Below are 12,987 nucleotides of genomic sequence, written 5' to 3' on the forward strand. Positions count from 1 at the left end.
GGGCACAGAATGGCACAGTATATTAACCAAGAAAGGGCCAAGAAAGGCTTCGCTGAGGTGATAACATTCGAGGAAAGACACAGAGAAGTGAAGAAGATACTAAAGGGTCAGAATGCATCAGGCAGGCAGACTTGGTGCCACATGCCTGCAGATCCAACGCTAGAGACGCTGAGGCAGGGAGACTGCTGTGAGGTTAAGGCCAGCCTGGGCTAATAGTCAGCTCCAGGCCAGCCTCCGCTACAGAGCGAGATCCTGTCTCAAACAAGCAAGGAAACAAAGCATATCAGGCATTGGATAGCAAGTGCCAAGGTCCCCTGTGAGAACACGCCTAACTGGCTGGGTGGGTGGTGCACACCTGTAATCCCAGCACTCCAGAGGTTGAGCCAAGAGGATTGCTGGGAGTTTGAGGCCATCCAGGGCTACACAGTGAGTTAAAGGCCAACCTGAACTGTATAGTCAAACCCTGAATGAAAAAACAAAAGAAAATATACCTGACATGCATAAGGAATAGCTTCTGGGGTACACTCCAGAGCCAACCTATGGAAATAAACTATTGGAAGTGAGTTACCAGGAAAAAGGGTTAAAAAAGACTCATGAATTTCTATTTTTTAAAATATTTATTTATTTAGCCTTTTTGACACAGGGTCTTACTATGCAGTTCAAGCTGGCCTTGAGCCCACTGTGTAGTCCAGGCTGGCCTTGAACTCGCAATCATCCTCTTGCTTAAGCCTCCTGAGTGCTGGAATTACAGGCATGCGCTACCACACCCAGCTATGAATTCCTATTTAAAAAGCAATTATCAAATTGCTCTCCCATAGAGTTTTGCTACTTTATTCTCCCCTAGTTTGCAACAGAGGGCCTATTTCCAAACATCCTCCTCAACAACAGAATGAGCCAGGGATGTAGCTCAGTGGCATAACTGCCTGCCCAGCAAGTACAAAGTCCTGAGTTGGATTCCCCCATGCCAAAAAAAAAAAAACTAGAATGAGTTATTAAACCTTTATGATATAAAGTAATGTAAAAACAAGGTACTTCAGGGTAATTTTAATTGCATTTCCCGTTTGGTTTTTTTTTTTTTTTTTTTTTTTTTTGGTACCACAGATTAAACTCATGACCTCATGCTTGTCAGGCAGGTACTTATGCCTACTGAGCTAAATCTCCAGCCCTCAATTTGTATTTCTTTCATTATAAAATTAACTGAGTCAAGACAAAAAAGGGAATAGAAAAAAAATTTAAGTGTACATATTTGACCATTAAAAAGGCCAACAAAGGGGCTGGGGATTTAGCTCAGCGGCATAAGCGCCTGCCTTGCAAGCAGGCAGTCGTGAGTTCGATCCCCGGTACCGATTAAGAAAAAAATGGGCCAACAAAATTTACAAACCTTTAGAAGATTAAAGGTGAGAAGACTCAAATTTCTAAGATTAGAAATAAAAATGGGTACATTACTGCCAATTCTACTGTGAGAAAAGGGATAAAAGAATACTTTGAATCACTGTATGCCAACCAACTGGTTAACCTAGATGTGATACACAACTTTCTAGTTACACAAGTAAAGCAAAGCAGGATGGTACAATATAAAAAAGTTTTTTAAGAATTACACATACAGGGGTTGGTGGTAAATCATTTGTGTGCACAAGGCCCTGGGTTCGATCTCAGCACCACAAAGAAGAAAAAAGAATTACATATATGTGTGTGTGACTTCGTGTGTGTGTGTGTGTGTGTGTGTGTGTGTGTGTGTCTGAGAGAAACAAACAGAGAATGTGTGTTATAATCCAGTGGCTTTAAAATAACTTCAGAAGGGGCTGGAGATTTAGCTCAGTGGCATAAGCATCTGCCTTGCAAGCAGGCAGTCGTGAGTTTGATCCACGGTACCGATAAAAAGGAAAAAGACAAAAAAAAAAAAAAAAAAAAAAAAAACTTCAGAAGGATACACATGAAGATGTTTAAAGTGTTTATCACTAGATGAGTATAAATCTGGGTGTTTTTATACTCTCTGGTCCATCTTTATTTTCTTAAAAAAATTTATAGCGAGCATATAATGCTTTTGTAATAAGGAAACTACAATAAGGAAAGAAATTCCATCTAAAAACAACAGCAGCAACAACTGAAAACTGTTGCTTAGCTTGGGGAAATTACATTTGTGGGAACAAACCAACTTCTTGTTTTGACCAAAACTGTTTTTATGAGAACCACTGCTCCATACCTTCCGGCTAGCTCCTCTGGCAATCGTTTGGGAACCAAGGCTTTGTCCAGCTCAATCTCCAACACAATGTATGTCCCTGCTTCTAAATATTGCTGTAAAGACATTTGTCTTATTTATTTCCAAAAAAAGACATTTATGAGAAAATGTAGTAACATAATATAATGCACAGAGGAAATACATGTATATATCTAGAATGATGTAAACTGTTAACATATTTTTTACACAGAAAAGTAATTGGAAAGACATAGGGTAACAACAGTTATATCTTAGAGGAAAGGGTTTTCACTTTTCTTAAAAATTTCTACCTCACCATGTTCGGCAACCTCAGTTCTACCTCAGTTGAAGTCGTGTTAACCTTGTTTGTAATTCTTTTTCCTTGGAACTGGTTTTTTCGTTGTTGTTCTTCATGACAGGGTGTTGCTATCTCATTTAGGCTGGCCTTGAACTCACTATGGAGTCCAGGGTGGCCTCTGCCTCAGCCTTGTTGAGTGTAGGATTACAGGTGTGTGACACCATATGCAGCTATGCTTGGAACTGTTTTAACTGAATGCTGTTTTTTCTTCCACAAATCCTGTGTCATGGTCCTACAGAAACATTCACAGCCTCGTTACAGCCCCATTCAGTCTCCCCAGCACCACCTACCAACTCTGACTGCTCAACACAGATTTCTAGCAGGATCCTAAATACACCGTAACATGCAAACTTCTCCTTTCTCCCACATCAGCTCTGTTGGCGTCCGTCTTCATGGCACTGTTGCCCTTACAGAAAGTGCGACTCGAAACCAACAATCCCAAATGGTCCCAGTTCTAAACACCTTCCTCTGCCGGCTCCGAGCCCCTTGCCTTGCATCAAACTGTCCTCCACACTCATCTGCACTGCGAGAAAAACGTGTGAAGCCCTACCGCACTTCAGTCTCTTTCACACCCTTGCAAGAGGTCTTACTTTCATGTGACTTAAAAACTTTTGGTGTGAGCCTGCAAGATGAGTCTAGAGCCCCTCCCCACCTGTAGCCCAAACTTTTAAGTGAACTGTTTTTCAATACCATGACTGCCTCTCTCTCTTCCACGCCTCTTTCTGCACCTTTCCTTTCTTTTCATTCTTAAATGTCAAATACTGAACTGACTGAAGCCCCTCAGTTCTGCTCCTGTAAATTTTCTCTGTGCTTTGAATCGTGCTGTCCCCTGGCTGCTGCCTTCATCTTTGTCTGGCTGAATTCTCTTTGTCATTCACCGCTTAGTTCAGTGGTCACCTCTCGCGTGAAGCCTGCTGGGAGGTGGCCCCACCCTGACAGACCCCGCAGAATTCACCTGGTCCCTCCACGCCAGCACTCAGTGCAGTTGTATATCATGGTTAGTTAGGTACCATCTGTTCTGCTGCCACATCGCTGAGTGTCTTGAGACAGATAAATAAACGCTGCTGCTGATGTATCTGTGCATCCCTCGCTGTACTTTAACAGAACTAAAGCGAGGCACAAAATTTTAATGCTGAAAGAACCTTAAAGATTATCTGGTACCAACTCACGGTACAGAAGCTCAACAAAACAAATCTCCCCCACGATCATGGGCAAACCTGGCATGGTAACGCGGATGCCCTTCCATGAACACCTCCCACTCCAGCTGTCTGGCGCAGTAAAGATCCGATGAACTCAAACTTCATTTTCCAAACCTTTGTGCATAGTTACCTGTCCTTCTGGATTGTGACTCAGAGAGGCTTCGCCTTCCACAGGAGTATCTGAGCTCTGAGACTTTACACTAGGCACTTGCTGCAAGAAAGTTAACACACCTCAAAAACTGAATTCATAGACAGTCCTCAAATGGCCAGAACAAGGATCATTACGTTGCGAGCAAGGCCAGACCACAGCGACACCTCTGGGGTCTAAGAGGAGGGCCCGCTCCGCCACCTACCCCTTCGCCAGGCTTTAACTTTCCATCTGTGTCCTTCTCTTTGCCTGTCTTGTCTTCTTTCGGAGTCTTAGGAACCAGTGACTTGGGCAGTGAGGCAGTAACTGCTCCTACTTTATTATTCTGAATCAAATGATGGCCGGTGTCCCGTAACAAGCTGAATAAACATTTGGTCTGGAAACAAACAAAAAAAATGCAATGATCACAGGCAAATGAGACAGTTGAAAGCTTTATTTCATCTTCCACATAATTTCTACATTGCAGAATCTAAGAAAGGACCTGAAAAACCCCATTGCATTTCTCTATAACATGCAAAAACACCACAGAAAGTTAGCTGCCTACCCTACATGAAATTTTAAGAGGAAACCCTATGACTCAATTTGATTCCACTATCTCATAACTCTTATCTTCAGAAAATAGTTAATCTAGCTAGGAATATAAATCAGTGGCACAGCGCCTGCCAAGCAAATGTGAGGTCGTGAGTTTGATTCCTGGTACAAAAGAAAAGAAAGGGAAGGAAAGGAAAAAATTAAGTTCATCGGGGCTGAGGATTCAGCTCAGCAGCATAAGCACCTGCCTTGCAAGCAGTCGTGAGTTCAATCCCCGGTACTGATAAAAAAAAGTTCATCTAGCAAGGTGTGGTGGCACATGCCTCTTAATTCCAGTACTCTGGGAGGCTGAGGCAGGAGCACACCAAGTTCAGGCACAGCCTCAGCAATTTAGTGAGATCTTGTCTCAAAATAAAAGAAAAAAAAAGAAGGCTGAGCATTGTAGCCCAGTGTGATGGCCTGGGTTCAGTCCCCAATAACATAAAAAAAAAAGAAAATGTTTCATCTTTGACACATAATTTCAAATAACTTTAAATGATATAACTTACTTTTATATAAGAAATAATATTGGCCTAATTACTACTTGCTTATCAATTATATTTGGAAAAATATAATTCAGTCAAGCTTAAAGTCCAAAGTAAGCCAGGGGTGGTGCCTCACACCTGCAATCCCAGCACTCGCGAGGCTGAGGCAGAAGAACTGTGGCAAGTTCAAGAACAGCCTGGGCTAAAAGTGAGCTCAAGGCCAGCCTGAACTGCATAGTGAGACTTTGTCTCAAAAAGACAAAAAATAAAATCCAAAGTAAAATCTTTCCACGGGCCAAACTAGAGCTAAATGACTGGGAAGAAATCTTTTAACTGTGTTTTACTTAAACAACATGGATGATTCTCAAAATAAGTTAGACTAGGTAAAAATATCCAGACCCTCCTCATTGGTGTGTGCTACCACTCTGAGCTTTAGGATCTTGACTGTGATGATAATTTCACAGGTGTACGTCTACAGGCCAAAACTTTAAAACGGCATGCTAAATAAATGCAGTTTGTTATTCGTTAATTGTACAGCAATAACACTGTTAAAAGGACAATTTGAAAATTAAAGAAAAATTTTGACTACTAAAATTCATTCACAGGGGTGCAAGTGCCTGCCTGGCAAGTGAGAGGTGAGTTCAATCCTCAGTTCCAAAAAAAAAAAAAAAACATAAAATAAAATCACTCACAATTTTACCACATCTGTCATGATTACTGTATTTCATAGATACAAAATTTTAAAAGTTTTCTTCAATCTTTCTCCACTTTGGGATAAACTGTACAGTGGACTATTTTGTATAAAGGACATTGTGTAATGTGATGCCTTCTTTCACTTAACATGATTTTGAGGTTCATCTGTGTTAAAGGAGGTATCAGTGGGTCCTGTCTTTTTTTTTTTTTTTTTTTCATTTTTATCGGTACCAGGGATCAAACTCATGACTGCCTGCTTGCAAGGCAGGCGCTTATGCCGTTGAGCTAAACACCCAGCACCTCCCCCCTTTTTTTTTTTTTACAAAAGCAGAATTATTGAGATATAGTTCACATTTCATGAAATTTACTCATTCAAAATGCACAGTGATTGGGGGTATTACTAGTTGTTATTTCATTTTTCACTATTAAACAGAATCCCCTGTACTATAACACATACCACATTTGTTTATCCATTCAGTAGCACAGACATTTGGATTGTTGTGAACTTTTATACATATCTTCGTGTGAATGCTCTTTTCAATTCTCCTGGGTAGTTTTTAGGTTTGATTGGTTGGTATGTAGGTACATTTATATTTATCATCGACTGGAAGGGACGGCGGCATCGGGAACTAAACTGAGGGCCTCACGCTTGCCAGGCAGGCGCTGTGCCACTGAGTTACATCTCCTGCCCAAAACAGATTTCTGTACAGTTGTCTTATCAAGTATTGAATGTAGAATATTGAAATTTCTAAATGTGATTGCCCAGTTGTCCATTTTTGCCTTCAATTCTGTTGGTTATTTCTTCATGTATCATGAAGTAATTGTGCTGTTAGATATGTGTGCATTCATAATTGCTCATTCTTTCTGCTGCATTTACTTTTTTAATCATCATGTCATGCCTGTGACTGTAGCACTCAGGAGGCTGAGGAAGGCGGACAGAGTTCAAGGCCAGCCCAGGTTTCCTTGTCTCAGAAAAACTCCTAAAATTGTTATAAAAAAAAATGTGATCATACACACCCGGTAGATTCTCCAGATCCATGGATTCAAACAAGCATAGACCAGAAATATATTGAAAATATTTTATTTGTGTTGAACATGCACATATTTTTCCTTAGTGCCCAAAAAATACAGTCTTAACAACTGTTTACATAGCATTTAGTCTGCATTGACGTCATGAGTAACCTAGAGAAGACCTGAAAGGATAAGCAGGATGTGTGTAGGTCCTATGCAGATACTAGGCCATTTTATATAAGGGAATTAAGCGTCTATGGATTTGGGAACCTGCAAGGAGTCCCGGAACCGATTCCCTTAGAGACCTAGTGATAACTGTCTATGTGCACAGGGAAAAAGCCAATCTTACCATGTTTTTTCCTGGAGGAAAACGACTCTTTGTAGACTGCAACAGACTTTTATTATTATTTCATCATTGTAAACAGTTTTTTTTTTTTTTTTGTCTTTTTCATTTTTATCGGTACCAGGGATCGAACTCACGACCGCCTGCTTGCAAGGCAGGTGCTTATGCCGCTGAGCTAAATCCCCAGCCCCAGTTATTTTTCAATAGTTGCATAAAAGACCCATTATCTATTTGTATACCAACTGAGCAGTAACATTTGAATCAGAAATTACGATTAGGAATTGATCCCAAGGAAACAATTTAACATGACCAAAAAAAGGTCTATACTCATGAAAACTTTTGGGAAATCCAAAACAGCAAAAACTAAAAGTAAGATTAAATGTTCAATAATAGAGAAAGGTTTAGTAACTCATGGTAAGTAAAAATGACAGAATATATATTACCCATTAGAATATTTACTGGACAGAGGAGTAATATCCAGATTACCTAAAGAACTAAAAAAATTGGACTCCAAAATAAAGCATCCAATCAAAAAATGTCTGACTGTAATGAATAGATACTTCTCAGAAGTACAAATAGCCAAGAGATACATGAAAAAATGTTCAATCTCTCTGGTGAGTAAAGAAACCAAATTAAAACAACACTGAGCTTTCTTGAAAAAAACAGCTATCATCATCAAGAAATCAAATAGTTACAAATGATGGCGAGGCAGCGGGGGATAAACAAATCCTTCTGCGCTACTAATGGGAACGTAAACCAACACAACCAATTATAGAGATTCCTCAAAAACTAAAACTAGAAATTCCATTCAACCCAGCTATTGTACCATATTAGAGTGATCCATGCATACATATGTTTATAGCAGCAAGATTTGTAATAGCTAAACCTTAGAAGCAGCCCCTGAATGTCCATCAGCAGGTGAATGCATACAGAAAGTGTGGTGTTTATACACAATACAATTCTACCCTGCCATAAAGAAAGATAAACTTGGGTCATCTGTAGGAAAATGAATGTACCTCGAGATCATAATATGCAATGAAATAAGTCAGACACACAAGCTTAAATAGCATGTTTTCTCTTATATAAGAAAGACAAAATAAAGAGCAAAATAAAAGATAGATAATAGAAAATAGGGAAATAAATGTTTTGCAAATTGGAAAAGGACTAAGAGATAGAGGGAGAAGGAACGGGAGAAAGGAATTTTAAAAAAAGAATGCAGATGTGGTAATGTACGTGCACCAACTCCCCATCCATGAGGAATGTAATACTGTGTACTGCAAACATGCACTAATGAAAAAAAACTTTTTTTTTCATAACACAGGGTCTTGCTAAATTCAAGGTGGTCTTTTTTATTTTATTTTTTTTGTACCAGGAATCAAACTTGCAACCTCATGCTTGCCAGACAGGCGCTTATGCCACTGAATTAAATCCCTAGCTCTCAAGATAGTCTTAAACTCACAGTGATCCTCCTGCCTCAGCCTCCCAAATGCTGGGATTACAGGGGTGTGCCACCACGTCCAGCTCCAAACCACCTTACTCTACTTTTTGTCAATATAAATTATTCCCTTAAATCACGTGAGTGGAACCATGATGTAGTATATACTTTTTTTTGTCTGGTTTCTTTCCTTTAGCATTGGATGCAGTGCATCAGTTGGATCCAGTGTATTGGAGGTTCACCCTTACTGCTGTATACATCTTTATTTCAGTCCTTTTTACGGTCAAATACCATTCCACTGTGAGATTATCGCACAGTGGGTTTTTCTGTTCGCAAGCTGCTGAAGATCTGAGCTGATTCCAGTTTTTAGCTCTGTATTTTCTTCAGGTTGCGAAGGTCCAAAGAAGAATGACTACAAGAGTCTAACATCCTGTTATACCAAGCAGACTAAAAATCACTTGCAGAGATGTGTATGTCAAGAGAGACAGCAAGAGTAAATCAAGCTGCTCTCCGTCCTGCAGTTTTTCCTACCTTTTCGTAGACCGTGCTGTCGAGGTACGGGTGGATGTGGAAGGCTCCGCGAATCCTCCTCACCCCGGGGTACAGCAGTGGGACCATGTTAACGTAAGCCACGCCATGAAATGAAAGCTGACTCTCATCTTCATTCTAAAGGGACCAAGTCAGAGAGGTTTTGGTGCTGCAGAGTGAGGTAGCAGAAGGAGGGAGCGCAGACCCCGCAGCAAAAGCTCAGTTTTAGAAACCAACTCTGCTACTTTGCTAATTATGAGTCTAAGGACCAGTTACATAGACATTTTAGGCCTCAGTTTCTTTATCTTTGAAATGGATTTAAAAATAAACGTGATCACAGAGATAATATACATGAAGTGTTAATAAACAGTAAAGGCAGCAGTTCCTTCAATATGGACTCAAATTACTCCATAATACATACTCGACCAGAAAGTCAATTTCATCATGTTGCTCCTTAGTAGAAAATGAAGATTTATTTTATTTTTTTTTTTTTTTGTCTTTTTCCTTTTTATCGGTACTGGGGATTGAACTCACGACTGCCTGCTTGCAAGGCAGGCACTTATGCCGCTGAGCTAAATCCCCAGCCCCTGAAGATTTATTTTTAACAACAACAACAAAAAAACACTAAACAAATAACAAAAACTTAAAAAGAAATTAGAAGCCCTGGCTCTTAGCTAAATTTAGCTCATAGATTCACAAGAAATACAAATCTTACAAATCATTTGGAGCAGTCATGGCCAATAGCATAACTCTTCAGTGCAAGGATTTTAGCATGCTTTGTTGAGAACAATTCTGTGTATTTATCTGGGTTCCGAAAGAAAATAGTTTAACTGATTCACAGTAACTACCACAGATGAAAGAGAATGAATGTCACTCATTGCAAAGGTGAGTAAATAATAAATAGGCCGGGGATTTAGCTCACTGGCCTAAGTGCCTGCCTGGCAAGTGCAAGGTTGTGAGTTTGATCCCTGATCTCAAAAAAAACCAAAATCAATAAATATATCTTCAGATCATTTTTAATGGCTTATGTATGCTGCCATATTTTTGTAAGGAAAAAATTCAATTTTTTAAAAGAAAATACACTTAATTATGAGTTTAAAAGTAATTTTTGTCTTATCCTGGTATAATAAATAGAAACTAGGTTAAAAAGTCCTGTGTTCATGTGATACCATCAAGTGCCTAAGAAATTTAAAGAAAGGTAGCCTATATGCATTATATGATAAGAAGGGGAAATGCTTCTGTTGGTAGCTAAAAAACCCCCTCTATTTTAAAAGCCAATTGAGTAATTTAGATCATTATCAAGGACTGGCTGGGTCCCACACAGCGTGCCATGCCATTAATGTGGAGAACAGAAAAGACCCAGCTTCAGGGGGTTCAGGAGCAGTGGCAGGGCCAGACAGGCAGACGGCAGAGAACACGCTCTGGGCTCATCCACGCCCTCTGCTGGCAGAACGGTAGCACGGCTGTGAACTCTGCACATTTACTAGCAGCACACATTTAGCTGTTGGTTCTAAAAAGAAATTCAGGAAAAATAGACCAGGTTAAACCATATTGCCAATTTCAACCTTAGAAAAATAGCTCTCTCATAGCTTTGATTACAGTAAAACTGTAATGAGGGGCCACCTGGAAATGTGATATCTGGAAATAAAGCCTGAGCAATTAGTAGGGACAGTGGGGAAGTGTGGGAGCAAACAATCCTGGTTTTCTTGGAACACAGGGATTTCCTGGGACTGGGACTTTCAGCACGGAAACCACAGGGTGAAGCTGCATGAGCTGGTCACCACCAAAGAAGAGCGGCTTAGGTTGCACGTTCCTTTGGTAGCAGAATTAGAAGCAGAGTAACAGTCGGTCTGATCTAGCATCTCAATATTTACATTTAATATAAATACATTTGTCAAAAAAGAAATGTACAAATAACAGTAATAAAATAAGCTCCCTAGGGCTGGGGATTTAGCTCAGCGGCATAAGCGCCTGCCTTCAAGCAGCCAGTCGTGAGTTCGATCCCCGGTACCGATAAAAACGAAAAAGACCAAAAAATAAATAAATAAATAAAATAAAATAAGCTCCCAAAGTATAATAAATAAATAAATGTTTGTGGGTTTTTTGGGGTTTTTTTGTCTTTTTCCTTTTTATCGGTACTGGGGATCGGACTCACGACTGCCTGCTTGCAAGGCAGGTGCTTATGCCGCTGAGCTAACTCCCCAGCCCCTTGTTTCTGTTTTTTGTGGGGTTTTTTGGACATGGTCTTGACAGTTGCCTGGGCTGGCCTTAAGCAGCTCAAGTGTCTTCCCATCTTAGCTTCCTGAGTGCTGGTATTACAGCCATGCACCACTCACCTGGCTTTGTAAATTTTTTTTTTTTTTTTTGAGACAGGGTCTCACTATGCAGTTCGAGCTGGCCTTGAGCTCACTTTGTAGTCCAGGCTGGTCTCAAACTTGCACCAATCCTCCTGCCGCAGCCTCAAAGTGCTAAGATCACAGGCCTACACCACCACACCCAGATTTGTAATATTTTTAAATGTATATTTTTACCTTATCAACTTTGCCAGCTTTCCCTTTGGGTACATTAACCAGAGGAACTCTCGTGATCTCTACAGGCCAAAGCCGGCAGTCAGCAATTCGTTTCTGAAAGCTACAAATCAAAACATCAGCCCATGACTATTATATTAAAAAATGGAGGCCATATAATTTAAAGAAAAACATTCTTCTGTTTTAGAAGATAACACACACGTATAAAAAAGTTTATCAAGTTGGCAATTTTTAAACCTTCCCAAAATCTATAAAATTACCTCATTTAGTTGAAGTTCTAGCATTTCTTCATCTTGGAAACAACCAGTGAGATATAAAGTGAGGTTGTCAGGTTCTAAAGGAGAAGCTAAGAGAGATAGCATGGCCATTTTTTTTTTTAATCCATACCCATTTCTCTTTACCAACTTTTTGCCAGGAATATAAATATGCAGGCTGGAACTCTAGCAGCCATCCTGGGCCATGAGACAAACTCATAGATAGAAGGCAACTTGTAGATATTGCAGCAATAAACAGAAGCAGGAAAACATCACCCAGGATTTGGAAGCAGATTTATTTATCCTGACATACATGATCAGGATTCATTCCTAAAGTATCAGGCCTCGATCTCTGATAGTCTAGGGCTTATATGCGGTTTGCAAGCAGGAATACAGAAGAAGAGTGTTGGGCAATGATTGACTGGTTACATCTTAGGTCATTATTACTGATTGGCCCAAGAGAAATCTACAGCATTTGTGTTGCAAGTATGCAAGTTCAAACTTTGGGTAAGCCAGGAGTTGTGGGAAACAAGTGCTCGAGGTAACCTGTGGGCTTAGCGTACAGTCAGTGAGATAAAGGAAATATGAACTTGGTCTAGGTGGAAAAGAGGTAGACAAATCTGCTCAAATTTAACTCTAAAAAGTTAATGATTTTCCTCTTCAGTATTAATGAAGGTAGAGGATAAAATAAGCCTGGGCTACTTGAGAGCTCTGTGAAGCCACGATGCGTAGCAGTTCCGGACTTCTCTACATGAAAGAGAAGTAAATGCTCACTTCATTTAAACCACCCTTATAGGCACCTTTCTGACACAGATGTGGTGACAAAGTATCAAATCACCATAATGCAAATATATGAGTAAGATTATTACAAGTTTCTCCCCACCAATGGCTTTGCTTGGTTGCACATATTCCTGCCTCTTCCTACCTGGAAACTGCAGGAGGGTCAAGGTAGCAGCGACTCTCCAGGTCCCAAACAATCCTTTTCTTTGCACACTCTGCATGGCTCCTGAATTCTCTGTCCTGTAGAAGAATAAAATGGATTCTATTTCTGGGCAGGTAGTGTACACCTGCAATTCTAGCACTCAGGAGGCCAAGGCAGGAGGATTACAGTGAGTTCGAGGTCAGCCTGAGTTACATAGAGTTCAAGGCCAGCCTTACTACAAAGTAAGACCTTATTACAAATTCAAAAAATAAAATAAAAATTAAATGTCATGCAAATTATTTTGTTTGCTGGACTT

The 12,987-nt window shown here is 40.0% G+C and overlaps 1 protein-coding gene across 7 annotated transcripts in view; it reads right to left on the reverse strand.

The window, feature by feature from the left end:
- The window catches only part of Cfap70 (cilia and flagella associated protein 70), a 66,515-nt gene that overhangs the window by 32,741 nt on the left and 20,787 nt on the right, over nucleotides 1-12,987 (reverse strand). For all 7 annotated transcript variants that reach the window (XM_023566669.2, XM_063239319.1, XM_023566670.2 and 4 more), the window contains 6 exons: nucleotides 12,675-12,769; nucleotides 11,499-11,598; nucleotides 8,971-9,105; nucleotides 4,108-4,278; nucleotides 3,885-3,965; nucleotides 2,204-2,295 (listed from right to left, as the gene is read on the reverse strand). In XM_023566669.2, coding sequence (XP_023422437.2) covers nucleotides 2,204-2,295; nucleotides 3,885-3,965; nucleotides 4,108-4,278; nucleotides 8,971-9,105; nucleotides 11,499-11,598; nucleotides 12,675-12,769 — 674 coding nt within the window. The remainder of the gene's footprint in view (nucleotides 1-2,203; nucleotides 2,296-3,884; nucleotides 3,966-4,107; nucleotides 4,279-8,970; nucleotides 9,106-11,498; nucleotides 11,599-12,674; nucleotides 12,770-12,987) is intronic.

The sequence above is a fragment of the Cavia porcellus genome, unplaced genomic scaffold (genome assembly GCF_034190915.1).
Source record: "Cavia porcellus strain 051 isolate PalLab524CR breed Dunkin Hartley unplaced genomic scaffold, mCavPor4.1 scaffold_28, whole genome shotgun sequence".
Lineage (NCBI taxonomy): Eukaryota > Metazoa > Chordata > Mammalia > Rodentia > Caviidae > Cavia > Cavia porcellus.